The sequence below is a fragment of the Phoenix dactylifera genome, chromosome 12 (genome assembly GCF_051530095.1).
Source record: "Phoenix dactylifera cultivar Ajwa chromosome 12, Ajwa_hap1_PhDact_Kaust_v1.1, whole genome shotgun sequence".
In the NCBI taxonomy this organism is placed as follows: Eukaryota; Viridiplantae; Streptophyta; class Magnoliopsida; order Arecales; family Arecaceae; genus Phoenix; species Phoenix dactylifera.
Genome location: NC_143201.1, coordinates 4,129,278 through 4,147,802, shown reverse-complemented (window position 1 = coordinate 4,147,802; position 18,525 = coordinate 4,129,278). Strand labels below are relative to the sequence as shown.

General features: G+C 36.6%; 1 protein-coding gene across 7 annotated transcripts in view; it reads right to left on the bottom strand.

Annotated features, from left to right (window-relative positions):
* The window catches only part of LOC103713844 (glycoside hydrolase family 2 protein), a 35,241-nt gene extending 19,576 nt beyond the window's left edge, over positions 1-15,665 (bottom strand). Inside the window, exons 1-7 of one of the 7 annotated variants that reach the window (XM_008800888.6) lie at positions 15,537-15,649; positions 15,260-15,436; positions 14,569-15,116; positions 12,548-12,734; positions 11,282-11,521; positions 10,030-10,176; positions 3,880-3,958 (exon numbers count right to left, since the gene is read on the bottom strand). In XM_008800888.6, coding sequence (XP_008799110.4) covers positions 3,880-3,958; positions 10,030-10,176; positions 11,282-11,521; positions 12,548-12,734; positions 14,569-14,571 — 656 coding nt within the window. In that variant the 5' untranslated portion in view covers positions 14,572-15,116; positions 15,260-15,436; positions 15,537-15,649. Of the gene's footprint in view, positions 1-3,879; positions 3,959-10,029; positions 10,177-11,281; positions 11,522-12,547; positions 12,735-14,568; positions 15,117-15,259; positions 15,437-15,536 lie in introns of all 7 variants that reach the window. The other 6 variants (XM_008800885.6, XM_008800886.6, XM_008800889.6 and 3 more) reach the window with 6 other exon arrangements.
* Positions 15,666-18,525: the final 2,860 nt, after the last annotated feature.

Sequence of the window (18,525 nt, the reverse complement as noted above, 5' to 3'; positions counted from 1 at the left end):
CAAACTTAAAATTAATTCTAACACTAATATAGTGTACCGACTCGTACCGATCAGACTGTACCGGATTTACATTCAAGGCTAAGTTTGAACTTAGAATTAATTCTGACACTAATATGATGTACCGATCCATACCGACCGGACCATACTAGTAAAGTACCAGTATGATACTAAGGTTTGGTTCGGTATACAAGTTGAACCAGTTTGTACCAATTTGAACCAAGTGAAACCACCTAATACCACCCAATACCAACCCATATCATCCCATTTCAGGCGATACCATGGCTAGTAGTGATAAAAAATGTTGGAAGCCTGTCTTAATACAGGGTATGTGTTGTACCGTACCATACCGAACCGGTAGTGAATGGTTATGGTTCTCAGTACCAATTTGCAGCACTTGGTTGATACTTGATACCATATAATTTAAGTATTCTAGGCGCCCTATCACTCCCATACTTGTATTGCTTACATTCTCACAACCGGAAAAGATGAGTTCACTCTACCTGGGACTAAGTAGTAACAATTTCTTCAAGTTTCAGGGCTAAGTTTGCTTATGAACTCAAGAGTCAAGAGTTTATGTTCTTGGCTTAATTCCAAATTTCAATAAACCATGCATAGTGGAGGTGGATAGAAAACAAGTAATACCAATAAACTACAAGCCATCTTCTGCAACTAATTTATTTTTTTATTGCTCCACTTTTGAATGCCTTTTGCAGAGTCTAATATTGTCCATCTCACACCATAGCCAACAAGAAACACCTTTGTTGAAATCCACTCCCTTTGAATCTCATTAGAAAGATAATCCTTGTGTCATGCACCATTTTCAATGAAACTAGCCTATCTTTAGCCATGAAATAATTTCTTGTAATGGCTTTATAACTTCTTTTATCTAAATTCACCCATTCCACAGCCACCCTTCCACCCAAAAAAAAAAACATGTTCTTGATGTTCTTGAAATGCATAAGATGCTGGTATTCCTAATATTAAAGCAAATATTGGCATGGGAGTGTTAATTAATGTCCCCTATCCCTCATTGAGACACCAAATGCCTCGTATTATATATGGAAATCTATGCCCAGACCCATAGTTATAAAACCAAACCGATGACCGACCTAGCCAAGCACCCAAGTCACTAACTCATTAGTCCAACGACCAGGTTGACCAGTCGAACCATGTTATAATTACAAATATTAAAAAATTAAATATATCCAAGTAAATCAGATATAATATAAAAACATCATTTGTAATTTTTTCAATGAAAATTATTTATAATCATTTTACTTTACATACTACTCTTTAAACATTTTTATCTACATTCTATACTACTGTTTAATTGCAGCACGAATAGAAGCAAATCATGATTCATTTAATTTTAAAAAATGTACACAAGGTTGTTTATAATGTAGGAAAATATTTAAAATTTATTGGTATTTTAATTTTTAAATAATAAAACTTACAAGTATCTAAATGCATAAAATGGTGTATTCTTTAATTATGCAAAAAAGAGAAAAGAAATTGATTATTTTTCTTTTATCATTGGAAAGAACTGATTATTAAAATATTGAGCAAATAACATCTTTTGAATAGAATATATACAAATCTTGTCACTTGATAAATTGTCAGGAATAATTTTTTGTCCATGTGGTTGAGAGCTCTCAAAACAAATTCTTGATTAGCTATTTCGAACCCCTACTCAACCATAATTTTGAAGGAGTGTTGCTAGCTAGTTCACCCACTTTTCACCCACCTGGTTCCCCATTTTTTTCTTGAAAGCCAGCCAGGTCAGCAGTCCTCAACCAGTTCGACCACATTTCTAGTCCTATATGAAATCTGATTCACCAGTTTTGCGGCGAAACTGGCCAGTTTGGTCCAATTTTAATAACTATGTTAGGGAGTGAATAAGGACAAATATCATGATCACACAACTAACAACCTTAATCTCTCCAAGGCAAAATTCCTTACATGTGTCAGACTCTTTTGGTGCACATTTTGCTGCCCACGCAATCATTATTTCTACCAAGTGCACTACAATTTCTCAAAACCCAATAATGTCCTTCTTCTTCTAATGCACCTCAAAAACCTTAAATCCCACCATGTGCATTCACTCCTATCCTTTTAAGGTGTGATCAGAGTACGCTGGCCTTAATTATATGTGTAACAACTCAGGACCTCACCCAAAATGGCTAGCCGAAAGTTATTATTTGGGTTCCTTGATCCTGTATAAGTACCCAAGATCTACCCAGCGAATAACCGATGTGGGATTAAACACACGCCCGCACGAGTCCTCACATACTCTTCCTGTTCAAGCCCTGACGTCCTCGTCAGGCTAAGGGTTCATATCTATTCAAATCTAATCACAAATACCACAATTGGCCCGTAGTCAGCCCCAATGGATCCGTGCTGTAGTGTCCCCTAGTTCACATAAGTTATAGGTCGGGTCCGCTCTGATACCATTTGTAACAACCCAGAACCTCACCCAAAATGGCTAGCCGGAAGTTATTATTTGAGTTCCTTGATCTTGTATAAGTACCTAAGATCTACGCAGCGAATAACCGATGTGGGACTAAACACACGCCCGCACGGGTCCTCACAATATGACAACCAAGCTGATCTCCTTGCTCAGCTAGAGACTGCATTCACTGAGGAGGAGGTCAAAGTAGCAGTTTTCTAATTAGTCATGGAGAAGGCACCTGGGCCTGATGGATTCCCAATGTTCTTCATCAGCATTTCTGAGATGTAATCAAGGGAGACATCTTCTGGTTGTTCAAGGAATTGTATGCTTGAAGAGTTGAATTACATCGGCTAAGAATTCATGACACTGGTTCCAAAGAAGCAAAACAATGAAGTTGTGAAAGACTATCAACCGATTTCTCTTATGAATGGAATTCTCAGGATAGTCACCAAGTTTTTGGCAGCAAGACTACATCTCTCAGGATAGTTTTCCTAAACACTGCCATAAGGCATAATACATCTCTCTTTGCCGTCAATTTTGTCTTACTTTGCCTGTTAGCTCCTTTTCTTCCTTAATCACATGACTCACATCTCAATATTGCATTGCTTGTATTTGCTATTTTGATTTTTATAAGCAATCAAGCAAGGCAGGCCTTGCTGCCCAAGAAATCCATCTCAAGCACTCTTTAGAAGAGCTCAAGCTTCTTGAAGCATAACCAACATTGATTTGCTAATTTTTTTTCAGCATTCCTACCAATTTATTTTTTCTGCATTTTCTTACTTTTGTTTTCTCTATATTGATATTTTTTTTAAGTCAAGCACATTTTTAATAGAAATTTGTTATCAATCTTGACCAACCCAAGATGACTAAAATCCAGCATATGCGACAATTCCTAAGAAAGGTGATGATGCTTGAGTTTTCCTAACCATCATTAGTGACCTCACTCTATGTGGTTTAGCAACTGCAATCTTGCTTGACCTTATCCTCCCCCCACATATACATATGCACTTTTCCAAAAAATAACAAACAGAAGCAACTTCCAATTATTTACTCTTAGTTGCGTCAACCCCATAGAGCCACTCCCAAGTGCCCAAAACTTGTTCATGCTACAAAGTTTCAATAATATTAACAAGTATATGATGGCCAATAGATAACAAGCTACAAAGCTAAAAGTTTTCCAAAAAATAAAGTTTTTTAATTTAGAATTACTAACGTTACTTCACAAGAAATTACATCATTATGCTTCCAATGACATCAGTTTCTGAAAAAAAAGGTTGTGATATTGAGCATTGCATTAAAACAAATGGATCAATTGCAAATGGATTAAGAAGACAAACTAAATCTAAATGTCAACAAGAATTATGTGAAAAACAAAATGCAGCACTATAACAATATGATTAATAAAAAAACATCAATATTTTAGTCCACACCTGTATCCGATGAGGATTCCATTTACCCAAGCAAAAAAGGAAGAATCAACAGCCTCAAAATGCAGCAAGATTTGACGACCTATCAATTATCACTTTTAGATCAATCAATAATTATGAAGCATGTAGCTGAAACATCAAAATATATACAAATCATGTCACCAAACAATATGTCTATATGAAGGTAGTAAAAAGGAGAACTGGTACAGCTATATCTCATTTTATTAAGTTTGACCAAGTTTGCAAGTAAATTAGAAAACTATGAAGGGAACCCTGTTCAAAGAGATGAAATTTTATGTGATTCTACTTAATTAGCTTGTTGGAACTTTAGTTAGAGTAAGCTACATTTGTAGCATGAACTCATATTGCAATAAGCAAAGCATGATCAAACCTTCACATGTCTTCTAGAAGTTCAGAGCATGTAAGTGTATACTGAAACAAGGGACTTAATTTCTTTCCCCATGAGGTGAATCTGATGTTTAAATTTTATCTAGATTTTACTTAATGAATCTTTTTTTTTTAATTTGATGGAAGGGGACCCACCCATTATTAAGGAACATAATACAATGAGGATAAATCAGGTTTTAAGTTAAGCTTGTGTAGATTACCAAGTATTACTTGCATATTAGATGAACATATGTAGCTAGTAACAATTATTCAAGTCCCAATGGGATGTCTAGCGGTACTCGGGAGCAGGCATTTTCCCAAGTGTCGAGATGGGGTGGGACGGTGACAAATCCCATTGCATAGAAAACTTAGGACAGGCCCACCCCACAAGATTTGAATCATTGGCTAGTAACATGGTTTGCCATACCAGCCTAAACCGGACGGTATGGAGCGTACCGTACTGTACCAATTCAGAATCAGTACTATGTATAAGTGGCATACCGACACACGATACGTCGAAAAAATTTCATACCATACCGACATAGTGCTAGTGTGGCACACATACGGAGTCCGGTACCGAGACAGTAAACCCTGACTAGTAGTATAGAAGTCAATAGCATATGTAAGAAACAAGCGTAATAATATGTTTAGGTTCAGAATTTCCTTCAAGCATACATAGTGTAATCATATCAAGCACAATAAAAAATTGCACATTACATCAAAAGAACCTATAGATAGCATTTAGTCCTTGCAGATATTTACTTCGATAAAGGAAGATGCCTATATACCAGTAAGGTTTTTCTACTTTCCATGTTTTGTAAGCATAGGTGTTTAAACCAGTACATCTGACTAATAATTATAAAAACACAACCTCACAAACTACATAAATGATTATTGATCAAATTTGAAATTGGCCAATAATAATCATCAATGCTCATTTTGGAACTACCTATACTACAAATTTACACTTGCCATGAAGCTGGCAGCAAACCATGGGTTTCAAATAGTTTAGGCAGCATTTATGAAAAGACAATTCTCAAACTTACCAAACTAACAATTCAGTAAATTTTGATCCTTTTCCTTTTGATCCCTTTCCTGAGCTACCTTGGATCAAAAGACTGCATTATACATGAAAATTTCCACTAACCTGATGCATTACTTTTAGACAAGACACCAAAACATCACTACAAGATATTGTAGTAATATCTTTTAGAGCTCTTAGCCAGATTGCACTTAATTGTGAGTTGTCACTAAGACATGCGAATGCAGACCATATCCTGACTTGGAGACTTACAGGCCAGGAATGGATCCAATGAACGACAGGAAAGATTTCAGGTCTTGGTTTAGATCTAGTAACCGTGCGGCCAACCTAGATCCAACTTGATCATAATATATCACCGTCTGTGTATGAAAGTTTGTAAAGTGTATATGTAATTCCCTGAAGATTTTTATTTCCTTGTATTGGCATTAAGAGAACTGGACCTACCAAATCTCTAATCCCCTTATATCTTCTTCAAAAACTCAAGCCCTATCCTCCTCTTTATACCTCCTGGTGTTGACATCCTTCATAACATTGACTACTCTGGCCCTTTGCATCATGCTCCTTAGGCCACTAGCCTTTTGCATCGGGCTACTCCCGACACTGATTTCCCACATTGAGGCCCCTTCTGGTCTCAAAGTCCCTCAAATCACCCTCACCTCCCACCTCCTTCTCTCATGACTCAGGTCTCCAATAACTTCTGCCCATCCCTTGCTAACTCTTTATCCCACTCCCTCTCTTATTTTTGACATGTAGGCTTCCACTGATTCTTTGCCCCTTATAATGACTACATAATTTCTTCGATCCCACACCCCTCCTCTTGACTTAAACTCAATCTCTAGAAAATCATCCCTCTATTTCAACACTCACTCATTAGACAATGCCCTAGAAAATCTCACTTTAAAATTTCCTTCTCTATATAAAATTCTTCTAATTTCTTTTCCCTTTCCTTGTTTGAACATCCTGGCCTCATTCAACATTCATAACCACATGACCCTTCTTCTACCACCAGTGGCATAACAAGGTACGCGGTACCGACTGTACCGACGTACCCGTGGGCATCGGTATCGGTACGGTACTGAACCAAACCGAGCCGAACCGGTACTGTATCGATGAGGCTAAAAGCCAAAAAAAAAAAAAATTGGAGCCGGTACGGACTAGTCGGTTCGGGCCGGTACCGGCTCGACACGGGCCGGTAACGAGTCGGTATGGGTCGGTACCGGTACGCGTCGATACCGGTCGGTACAGGCCGGTACGGTTCGGTACCGAAATATATAGCTGTACCGTACCGGTAGAGTCCGGTACCGGTATGTACCGGTCGGTACGGCAGACCATGAGTGGCAATAAAGCAATCATGGCTAACACTAGCACCATCCCAAGCCCGAAGAACACTGCCCCAATCCAATCCTACACCATCCCAAACCCGATCCATATCCAATTTAGAACCAATGAGTATTTCACATACCTATACCTGACTCATAGAATAGAAGTGATAGGTCTTACAAAGTGCTACTTAGACATAAACCAAACCTATTTCCTAGATGATAAGAGTTTGGGTTAGAATTTGGACGGTAGTTCCAAACCTAGATGGGGGATTCTAGACCAATAGCACCACACACAATTATATTCCAACCAGTCAACAACAAACTGATATGTTTATCAAAGCTTTTGGTTACGAATAATTTTTGCTTTTTTATCTTCGTAGGGTGTAAAGAATGCTAAAGCTCCAAATGGAGCAGAAAAATTTGGCTATTTTCAAAATTAAATTCAAATTTAAAATTCAAGTTTAAAATTCAAATTTGAAATCAAACAATCAGTCATCACCTTGTTGTGATTTGTTGTAAGCTTGTGATAATTTTCCCTTTTTCGGTTATGGGATTTATGGATTAGTACATATTCCACATAATGAAATGAAAGGTATAAAATTTCATTATTTCACTGTTATATAGAGACATTCCCTACTAAAATTAGTTTTCTTAAATAAAATTTAGCCATCCTAGGAATGGTTTTCTAGTTCATTTTCCATCATCTATATCCTTAATATATATATATATATATATATATATATATATATATATATATATATATATATATGTTGTTTAACCAATAGTTGTTGTGTTCTATTTAGAAAAGCTTACCAAATCATGTGTTCACCTTAAAACATAAACCATAGCCTAAAAACCAAGAAAGGTTTAAATAGCAAAAATGCAAATATGGAGCAAGTCAGTATGAAGAAATATAACAAAGAAACATATCAAAAAGGTCATGCAGAAATAGTTGCAAAGTTAAAATCTTGCATTAAGAGCAAAAGCCAAGCATCAGCAACACTGGGCATCACCACCACATTGCAAAAGCAACTCTGCAGTAGGAGGTCATAGTAGCAACCAAAACAACACAAAAGCTCACATATAAATAAGATAAGAAATTCTATACATTTCAGGAGAATCAAATTGATATGCTATTACCTCATATTATAACATATAAAATAAATTCTACAAAAAGAATGTTTAGCATTGCATTTGCATGTGTTGTTGTTCCTAAAGATCTTAAATAAGACCTGAGAAGATGTTTTTGGTGGTCAATTCATTCTCATATCAAGAACCAGACAGGTCTTATAAAGAGTACCCTAATAGTTGTAACATGGTATATTTGGCATGGTACATCGTACCGGCCCGAACCGGACGGTACAGGGTGTACCGTACCAAACTGGTTCAGTACCGGTACTCGGTACGGATGACGTACCGACACTCGGTACGCTAAAAAAATTTCATACCATATCGTACCAATACTGTGCTAGTATGGTACCGGTATGAGGTCTGGTACTGAGACGGTGAACCTTGATATTTGGCAATAAAGTAGGCATGCATTTGAATGTGGCTTTGTTGAAGAAGATAATACTATCTTCTCTAATGTTATTGCAGATTGGAAGTTGAGGCTATCAGTACAATGACAGCTACATATGGAATTTTTACTGAATGTTGCCTTGTGAGCAAAAAAAATAAATAAATAAAAAACTCCCGTTTCTTTCCAATGGATCCGAACACTTAGTAGGTGGTTGAAGAAAAACTCCAATGGCTCAATTCATCAGTCAAATGATACTTCTAGAGATCTACAAATAAATGAAGTTACGGATATTTTTATTCCTATTGCGATCCTCTGTTGGCCTTTGTATGATCTATGTTCAACTACTGAGTGCAGGAGTAAGTCACATAGGTGAAAGAAAACCATGTTAAAGTATAGATTGAAACGGACTAAAAGACTATTGTGGATAGCACTGTCTAATAAATGAGTTGTTTGTGAGAAGCTTGAGTTAATCTTGAAAACAAGCAAAACAAGCTAATACTTTGAGCTGGAAAATTAATAAGCTGAGAACGAATTATGTCCAACTTGCTCATGTTTCGCTCAATATACCTCAAGGTATAAATATCTAATAATATAAATTATATTATTCATTACTTAACTACATAAATATTTCTACATTTATCAATTATTATCAGACAAGAATAATATTTACTTAGGAAAGAAGATCCAACCGTGACATCTTAATCTAATGGTTCCAGGTTTTCATATGTTTATCAAATCTAAAAGTAATGTTAAACTTTAATGACTAAAGTTTTGGATAAATTTTTGAACCAATCGGGGAGAAGGAAGTAATTTCCTTAACTTGCTCAACACGAATCTCTCAAAAAAAAATTATAAAAAAACGTAAAAAGATTGACGAAAGTACAATCTAGCTCCTCTTTTCTTTTATTGATTATTCATAAACCGAGATACAAAGACTCTATTATAATAGTGGCATTTGTCCTTGCACAATTCAGGTCGAATTCCTCTCCTAATTTGAATAGGGCTAGCTTTTCAAAAATAGACATAACTAGTAAAAATAAACACGAAAAATCTAAAAATTCTATAGAAAGTAAATCTCAACTTCTATATCGACTTTGCTTTCTGTCACTCCGCCTAATTCTTCCTGAATTGGAAGATACAACTGGTCAAAATCCTTTTTGAAAAAAAAAAATCAATTGGACCAGCCTGTTTCGATTTGGGCGTTATCACTAGTTGCACCACCTCCTTTAGGGCATAGCACCACATCGTAGATCTCAAAAAGTTACCCAATTTAAATAAGAAATAAAATATCATCTCAATCGGGCATGATATGGCCAAGTTATGGCCTCCAGAAGTTTGTGTGATTCAGCTTGACAATATGACGGATCTCACTCCTACACCCTGTTCAGCCTTACCCGTAAGGGTTAAACTGGTCTGCATCGAGTCTGGTGATCCTCCTGGATCAATTTTCTACTAAAGCAAAACTCATTACATACCCTAAAAGTACCCTTTTTAAGTTTATATCCGAGAAGCCAATATCTTTTTCTCTTACTAGTAGCCTTCTCCTCACATTTTCACTTCTACAGGAAAAACATTTGTATAGTTCGGTTCATTAGAATGTGCTTATCACATCTCCCATTCCATCTCTTTCCTTTCTTTATTTTTTTCTTTTTTTCTTTTTTAGTGCATCAGAAGATATAATAGAATATCAAAGGTCCAGAATTGAGCAAATAGCCAAGAATGCAGAAGACCATTTTAAATAGCTTGTGACAACAATCAAAATAAATAAGAGATACATCAATAGGAGTATGTTAACTGGTATATATTAAAAAAAGGAAGAAAATATCAGTAAGAATGAAAATATGGTACGAATAAGATATAAAAAAAATGTATGTAAAACATACCTCTCCATTCTCTTGGAATTTGAAAATATTTCCTATAACAGCCAGTGGGATTGTCCGAAGGAACATAGGGTGGATTCACAGGAAATGGATAAAGAATATTTGTATAAATAGGACGATCAAAACCATGCATCTGCCAATTTGAAGGAACTGCCTTAACAAAGCACAATCACATCAGAAGGTCCTCTAGAAATAAAAGTGTGTGTCAAGTGTCTGAGAGAAGAGGGAGAGAGAAACAGACTGTGGCAATTACTTAGTTTATACCCCTAATATAGCACAAGTAAAGAAGTATTTAATCTTTAAAAAAAAAGAAAGAAACACAATACAGGCTAGTATAGGTCATGAATCAGTGTGGCAGCCAGTATGTACTCACAATTCAGCCATGACAAGACAGTTCCTGTAATGATATGGGTCGATATGGGCCAATATTGGTGGTATATACTAGTCTTGTACTTCAGTTTTTTAAACCTTGCTTATAATGGAGAGTAAAGAAATCCCATTTGTATAATTAAAAAAATCTAGACATAGGTTTATAGACTTTAGAAAGATAATAAACAGAAATATTCAAATGATATAGCCAGATACATTAACAAAGTGTACGCAAAATGAAATAGCTCGATATATATGAATCTTTTGTCAATTTAATAATCAGAGGACCTGGGATTTTTACTTCCAGGTGCTAATATGTTTGGTCAGTTTGCACCTTCAGAAATTGATAGAACAGATAGTATATATATTTTATAAAGAGTATATAAATGGATCAACTTTACTCAACATTCCAAAAGGCTAACAAATTAATATTATTAGATCATTCTTAAAAGCATAAAAACTGAAGAAAAAAGGAACAGAGTAAAGATTAAACGACCAACAAGAAACAATGAACCACTAGCAATTCTATCCCTTTCCTCTAGTTTAACAAATTAAGCATTAGAACTAGTCATTTCACTGCTGATTTTGTTTTCTAATCTACGAAACTATCTATTATTAAAAGGTATCCCATTTTACAAGGATTTACCAACCCATATTTCTGAAAGCTAACAATTAGGCTTTTGCTAAAATACTATATTCAACAATCAACAGTTTTTTTCTTGAAATTCGAGTTCATTTACTAAGTAATGAACTGCATATTAGAATCAATGAGATATAGGGAAAATATTAAAGTAATACAATAATAAGTTAAAAATACAAAGAAAAGAACCAATAATGAGATGTATATATAATGGATATTAACAACTTTTAAGTCATGAAAACTTGCCTGGCAGTGTTTCCCAAAGAGAATCATCATAAGTGTTATCACAAAAGTTTGCTGGAACACTTGTAGGAGAAGAGGCCAAAAAGAACTTCCACTGCCCACTTAAAGACTTTACAAAAGGTAAGCCCTTGACCCAGAAAGCAGCACTCTCAAGGGCAGCAAAAATAGCATCATCATTCCAAACAGCTGAATTTGAATTCAGCAAATCCACCTTGCTGCGCTCATACCAATATCTAAGAGATCCTGTTCAGAGTAAAAAATAGACCGTTGCACAAATCACTTCAGGATTTCGACAGCATTAGCTGGAGGAAAGTTTCTCTACAGATATTATTAACTGATATCGGTCAGCATCTTAAGTATTACACAAGTGAACAGCTATGACCAGGTCCAAGGAAAAGCTTGACAATGGCAAGATGAGAGACACGGAACACAATAAATTAACAGACATGATGAAAAATGGATACAATGAACCGATGATATTATCCTCCCAGCCATACAATTTCTCGACTGCTTAACTCAGAGTGAAAAATACTAGCATATCTGTAGTCAGGAATAATCACCACTTTGATACTGAAAAGGAATAGAAGCATGGTGCATATTCCTGTGCGATGTGCGAATGTCACTGGCTTAAATCAATATGAGATGTTTATCTGGCCACATCTAGAAATGGACTCTGCAATATAGAATCCAGTCCAGATTCACTCCTCAAGTTTTATGGTCAAAAGAATAAGCCATAAAAGTCATCAGCCTATCAAATCATGAATTGTAATTTTTTGTTAACAAAATAGCATGCACATCACATGTCCTTCGCAAAAGAATTGTTGAAGTATCAAGCTATGATCATGTATAGCAAGGTCAGCCGTACCGGTGGCCGGGCGGACCGGTACGTAACGTACCGGCCGGTACGCGGTGGTTTCAAAAACCACAGCGCGAGGAGCTGTGGTTCTAAAAAAAAAAATCGTACCGGTGCGAACCGGCTGGTTCGCACCGATACGAGGCCGGTACGGGCTCCGTACCGGCCGGTACGGGCTCCGTACCGGCCGGTACGCATCCATACCGACCGGTTCGGCTAAAAAACCGGGAAATACCGGTTTTTTAGTGGTTCCGGTACCGGTCTAGGACCGGACCGGTACGTACCGGCCGGTACGGCATTCCATGATGTATAGTTTACTTAGTTGACCTACTTAAATAATGGAGAAAATTCAAATCGAGCTATAATCTTAGTACATGGAACTGACACACAGTTGGTGTAGAATAGGGTGTGCTCACCTTCAACTGTATCGTGTGAGTACAGTGGCACATGTGCATCACGCTTTCTCCACTTGATAAAGGATGGATCTTCCCAAACTCTATGATAATTATTTAAGGGAGAGAAGGGTCCAACTGGAAAATCCACGGGCATGGTGACAGAAAATTTGCTCAAAATATGTTTCGACAAAGTAATACCATATATGCCCTGCATGCACACACAAAGAAATAAAATGAAAAAAATAGTGTCCATAACTGCCACTGGAACTCATAAAAGAATTGAAGTTCAAAACTTCAAGATTTCAGAAATCCCATTATTGATTTCATAAATTGTGTCAAAAATATAGTAGCACAAGATATTATGTAGTTTCAATTTCCCTTTTACTTTGCATTAAAAACAATATTGTGAGTATCCGTGAGGGCATGTGTTTAGTCCCACATCGGTTATTTGCTGGATCGATCTTGGGTTGTTACAAATATGAAGATAGAAATTCTCCCCAAACATCCACCTTTCAAACTCTGGCATTAGCTCTGATAATGTTGACAGTGATCTTAGAAAAGGTGTACTGAAATTGTGAAATATTTTAAACAAAATATTTATAAAGAAATGTTCATGTTGCTGTCCATGACTACTAGAGTACAGAAAAAGACTGCGAAGGAAGATTTCCTTTATATAAATTATGATAAGCTTCACCTAAAGAGCCAATAAAAGAAAAGCAAGGAAAAACAAGGTAAAGAGCAAATAAGGTCAGACAAACTTATATGGATGGCTGATTATCTCACTACTAGAATGTCTTACAGGCTCCCTCCTATCTAAATCCCAGGCCTCCCACATTCTTGTTACTCTTGATATAGTCAATAGAAACATTTACAGCATCATTTCCAAGAAGATAGCCCAGAAAATGCAACAGGTCAGGGAAGCAAGTTGCAACTCTCCATAACCATCCAGCATTCTTCCAAATATTTGGGGTTAGCTTTAATGATCCCCATTTGCCAAGCATTTCTGCTTACAACCAACTCCAATCTTATTACAGGATTTTCCATATCTTTTATCACAATATCTATTCATGTTATGTAATGTCTTCTCCTTTTCCTCCGTCCAGCAGCGGAAATTGAAGTACCCCTTCCCCTTGCTATAGGAGCCCTCTCAGGTTTATGTTGTATAATATTTCTACCAGCTTAATTGTTCCTCCATCATTTTGTTCTTAATTTATGTAACACTCACAACTCTTTAGTGCACTCATTTCTCAAGCTATCCTTCCTAATTTCACCATGCATTCATCTTAGCATTCTCATTTCTTTGACAGGAAACTTGTTTTCTAGACCTTTTTTACAGTCTAACATTCATAGTCGTGCAAAACTACAGGCCTTAAAGCCATTCTATAAACTTTTCCTTCAAATCAACAAAGTATTTGTAGGTCACATGATATCCCAAAAGCACCTCTCCTTTTTATCAAACCAGCTCTAATTCTATTACACATCTTCATCCATCTCTCCATTATTTCGTATAAAGATCACAGATACCAGAACCAATAACTTCGTGGTATCTCTCGTCTATCAACATTAACTGAAGTCTCGTCTTTGTTACTGTTTTCATGAAAATACTTTGCCAAGCAAGCAGCAACTTTTAAGGCACCAAAAGATATTGAGAACCAAATTCTACAGGGATCTCCCAACTTGGTGCAAATTAAGAAATACATAAAGATCCAAGCAAACATCTGCTCTTTATAACCAGCTACACAATCAAGAAGTCAAGCCACTGAAACATAACAAGCAGCCACTTTTCTATTAGTGATGTCCCCTACAAGGTACAGATTGATCAGATCATAGAGAGCCATGATGCCTCCTTGTAAACATCCACACGATTCAATAAATAGATTTGACAGTGTGTAAACAAGTTTTCTAAGTATAGCACAAACTCCCGCTAATACAAGATTAGCAAAATAAACACTAGTAATTCCTAACTTCAAACCAATTACAATAAGCCTCTGTAGAGTGACCACCTGCAGTTTCTGCACACTTCATCTAAAACAATCTCATACCATTTTCAGAAGAGCTCATCGAACGTCCCTTTTTTACTTCCCTCCAAGAAAGCCATTTAAAGGGCACAGGGGGTTTTGTCAGACTCCAACAAGTTCATAGACAGGAAATCAATAGAGAAAAGTAATATCGATCAAATCCTAGAACAGGGGGGAAAGGGGCAAAAAGAAAAAGCTATGCACAAGCAAGCTGAAAACGCGAGAGATGCACCTCTCAATATCCCATCCAGAACAAAATGAGAGGTTTCAAAACAGTGATGAAGGTCGAAAACAACAAAATGGCATAAACGAGCGCCCAGGAAAAAAAGAAGGCATAACAAAACTCGGGGGAAAAACAAAAGAAGAATTCCTGAGGCATAAAGAGATCAATAAAGCACCAAGAGCTTAAAACTGAAACCAAGTCCCAAACAGAAGCTGACAAAAGAAATCCACATCTACTTCAATTTAGAAATAAATCCAAGATAGAAAGCATGGACAGTCTCTTTAGCAACACATCCAATCTTCTACATTCAGAGCAGATCCAGGTTCACAGCAGCATGAACAGCAGCAGCCTATACAATCAATGAATCAAAACATAAGTGAATAATATCATAAAAGCTTCCAAAGCCCCTCTAACTGAAGAAGAAGCTTCCTCTAGAAGAGCATCAAGAGATCAAATAATCAAACTAGAACTCTTGCATGGTAAAAGTCCTACAGTTGAATCACAGTTGAAACCTTCAACTTCTCCACTGCCATGTTCAATAATGATTTTTCAGCTTTTCTTCACCAATAACAACATGCTCATGAATCACCCATCGAGGACGTGGAAATTCCAGTGATCTCTCTCTTCACTGTTTCATACCCTTGGCATTCCCCACCAAGGTGCCTCACTCTAGATGATATCGAAAAACTCTTCTTGATTTGTTTTTTTTATAAAAAAAATAGCAATTTTAATAAAAGAAGATGGGATGGGATACAGAATTTCAAGAAACCTTTTGGACTGGAAGATCACCGCAGCAGACGACGGACTTCCCAGCAGCCGCCGCTTCCTTCTTTGGAAATCCACCCGGTTCACGACACGACAGATAGATAGATTGATAGATGCGGCTCCAGGGTGATGTCATAGACGCTTAAAAGGGGGTCATAGGGTGTGCCAAGTGTCAGCCTATGCATTGGATTCACAAAGTTTGTTAGTATTAATTAATTCTCTGTAATCTACGTCATAATTAATATTTCGTTCGAAGTTTTCTCTCAAAAACATTTAATTATAGTTTGGTAGTAGTAATGAACTCTCAAAAACATTTAATTATATTTTTTTTTCTTCTTCGACGTCTAAATTTATTATATTTCATTTATTTATTTCATTATATCTATTTTATATGCATTTCAAAAATAATTACAAAAATGGAAAAAAAACTGCATCCCGTGTGGGCTATAAGTTAGTTATTTTTTTCTAAATTTGGTGTCCCCCAACCCCGTTTTCTTTCCAGGCTCTCATTTTGTTGTGGATGGCAGCTGTTATTTTTAATTATTATTCATTTAGAAATACTTTTAATATGTTTATATTTAATTGTTGGGAAGTTGGAGATTACATACATTAGAAAGACTTTTAATCTCTCTTTTATGTCCTCATTTTCTGAATTCATACATTAGGCTCAGAGTCGGCTCAACTATTAGGCGACTAAGGCGGATGCTTAAGACCCCAATCTCGAAATGCATTTATGATAGTGAGTTTCAAGGTAAACGTTCAAATGTATTGAGGCATCCAAATATATTTATGTTGGGACGTATTCCTTATCTAAAGAAATTTATTAAGCTTTTTTCATATTTATACATTGAAGCCCCAAATACATTTATGTTGGGACCTTTAAGTTCGCCTTAAGCCCCCAAATGCATCGAGCCGCTCCTGATTAGGCTGCATTGAGTATACCTACATCCTAAACATCCTGAGTGAAGAAGTCTAGAGAATACATTTAACTTACGATCGATAACTGTCGTTCCATCAGCTTGTCAAATTCAATTTTCTTGCCCATGTAGGCTGGTACATGTTAGGTCAAGTAGTTGATAGCCATAAATGAAAAAAACTTCTGGATATCTGCCTCATGTTTTACTGATAAGATTGCTTCATTCTTAGGATGACCAGCAACAATATAAAGATTCATATCAGTACAAAAAAAAAAAAAGAATACTTTTAACATCAAGCCAAGTGATAAAACTCAGGACAGGTGACCATCCAAAGTTTGGAATAATTCTCTGAGCAACTTCTGGGTTTCCTCTCTCCTTCTCAACAAAATCAAGGGATGGTCGAAGTTATTAAATCAGTTAGTAACATCCATAGACCAAGGATATCCTATTTTGTGATGTATGATTAATTCATAAGCCAAGTTAAAAGCATCATATTGCAATATCTACCATTCAGAAGGCAATTTTGTCCATGTCCCAAAGTCTTAACAGTCAGACAAAACACTCATATCACTGCAGCAATAGTTATGTCTACCCATGCAAGTTCTGTAATTCTTTTCAACAAAAGAATAAAAACGTTTCTTGCAACATAAAATGTTCTATCAAACAAGTTCCACTTATTAAAAATTTTCTCAAACTGATGAGCTTCCAAGTCAGTCTCTCTAAACCTGGGCTGTGATTAGGTAATTTGCAAATTTGATACCAAGAATACTTTTTCAAACGCATCCTACTACCATTCGTCAACACGAGGGATCAAAAAAAAATATATATATTTGAATGTTTTTTTTGAAAAGCAGATGTCTTGATATATGATATTTGAAAAAATAGTTTTTACATATTTGGTTGATCATAAAAATAATGGTATATATTAAAGTGGCATATTCAGTTGAGCACTTGAAAAAATTGGGTAAAATATCTATTATACTCTTAATGAGGAATAAGATCTTATCATATGTAAATTGAATTTTTTCATATCTTATGTAGATTTTTTAATTAAAAATAAAAATTTTATTTTTTCTAGTAAACTATTTTTTTTGAAAATTCTAACCAAATATAAAGTATTTCATGGGTGCTTCTTGCGGCTCTCTCGGAAAAAGACGCGGATGTGCTGAGGAAGAAAATCGGGAGCTATCTTGGGGGGCTTTGGGCTTGCTTTACGGTCATGATGAGGAATCCGTGGAACCACATATTCTCAACCTGTCACTATTTGGATGACCATTTGCTTACTTCTTGGAGTTCTGCATCCACGTATTCCATTTGAATATTTGTGCATATCTTGGAAGAAGCTGCTCGGCCCTGTCACGCTCCGCCCGGCGAGGCACGTGGCACCTGGTGCCCATATGGGGGCTATATAAGGAGGGATCGTGGGACTCTCTTGTTAGATATTGTCCGATTCTGGAATCTGCACGCACGTCGCACGTGCCACTCAGACTCATCCCGGTTTTATTTTCCACTCAAAATGCATCCGCAGAATTTGGAGGCATTCGCTTCATATGCACAGGCTCTGAAACGAGTCTAGTCGATGTGGGATCTTTCATTCACCCATCCTCAGACTAGAGCCGTCCTCTGCTCTGATTCCAAATTGTCACATCTCCGCCTGCGCGGGGCACGTGAGGCACCCAGTGCCCATGTGGAGACCACATGAGGAGGGAACACAAGGCTTTCCTGCCATATATTGTCCAGTTCCGAAGCCCGCACTTCTTTTGCTCTTTGCAGCCATGGCGTGGGCCTGTTAGAAGGAGTGTAACACTAGAATTTTTCGCAACAACTATTCTCCAATCTCCTCCACTGCTATGAATCATAAGCTACTTCTGAAATTTGGAAAAGTTTGGAACAAATCAAGAACCTCTCCATCTCGCTAGACTTTGGACGCTATTGATTCTTTGTCGGTTCAACTGCGCCCCTGTTTCAAGTGAGAGAGATTCATAGGTGCTAATGTTTCTCTGTCCTGTTGTTTACCGGTGAAACATAGTTCTGTTGAATTGTATTGTTGAAATGTTTATAGAAGAAAAAAAAAAT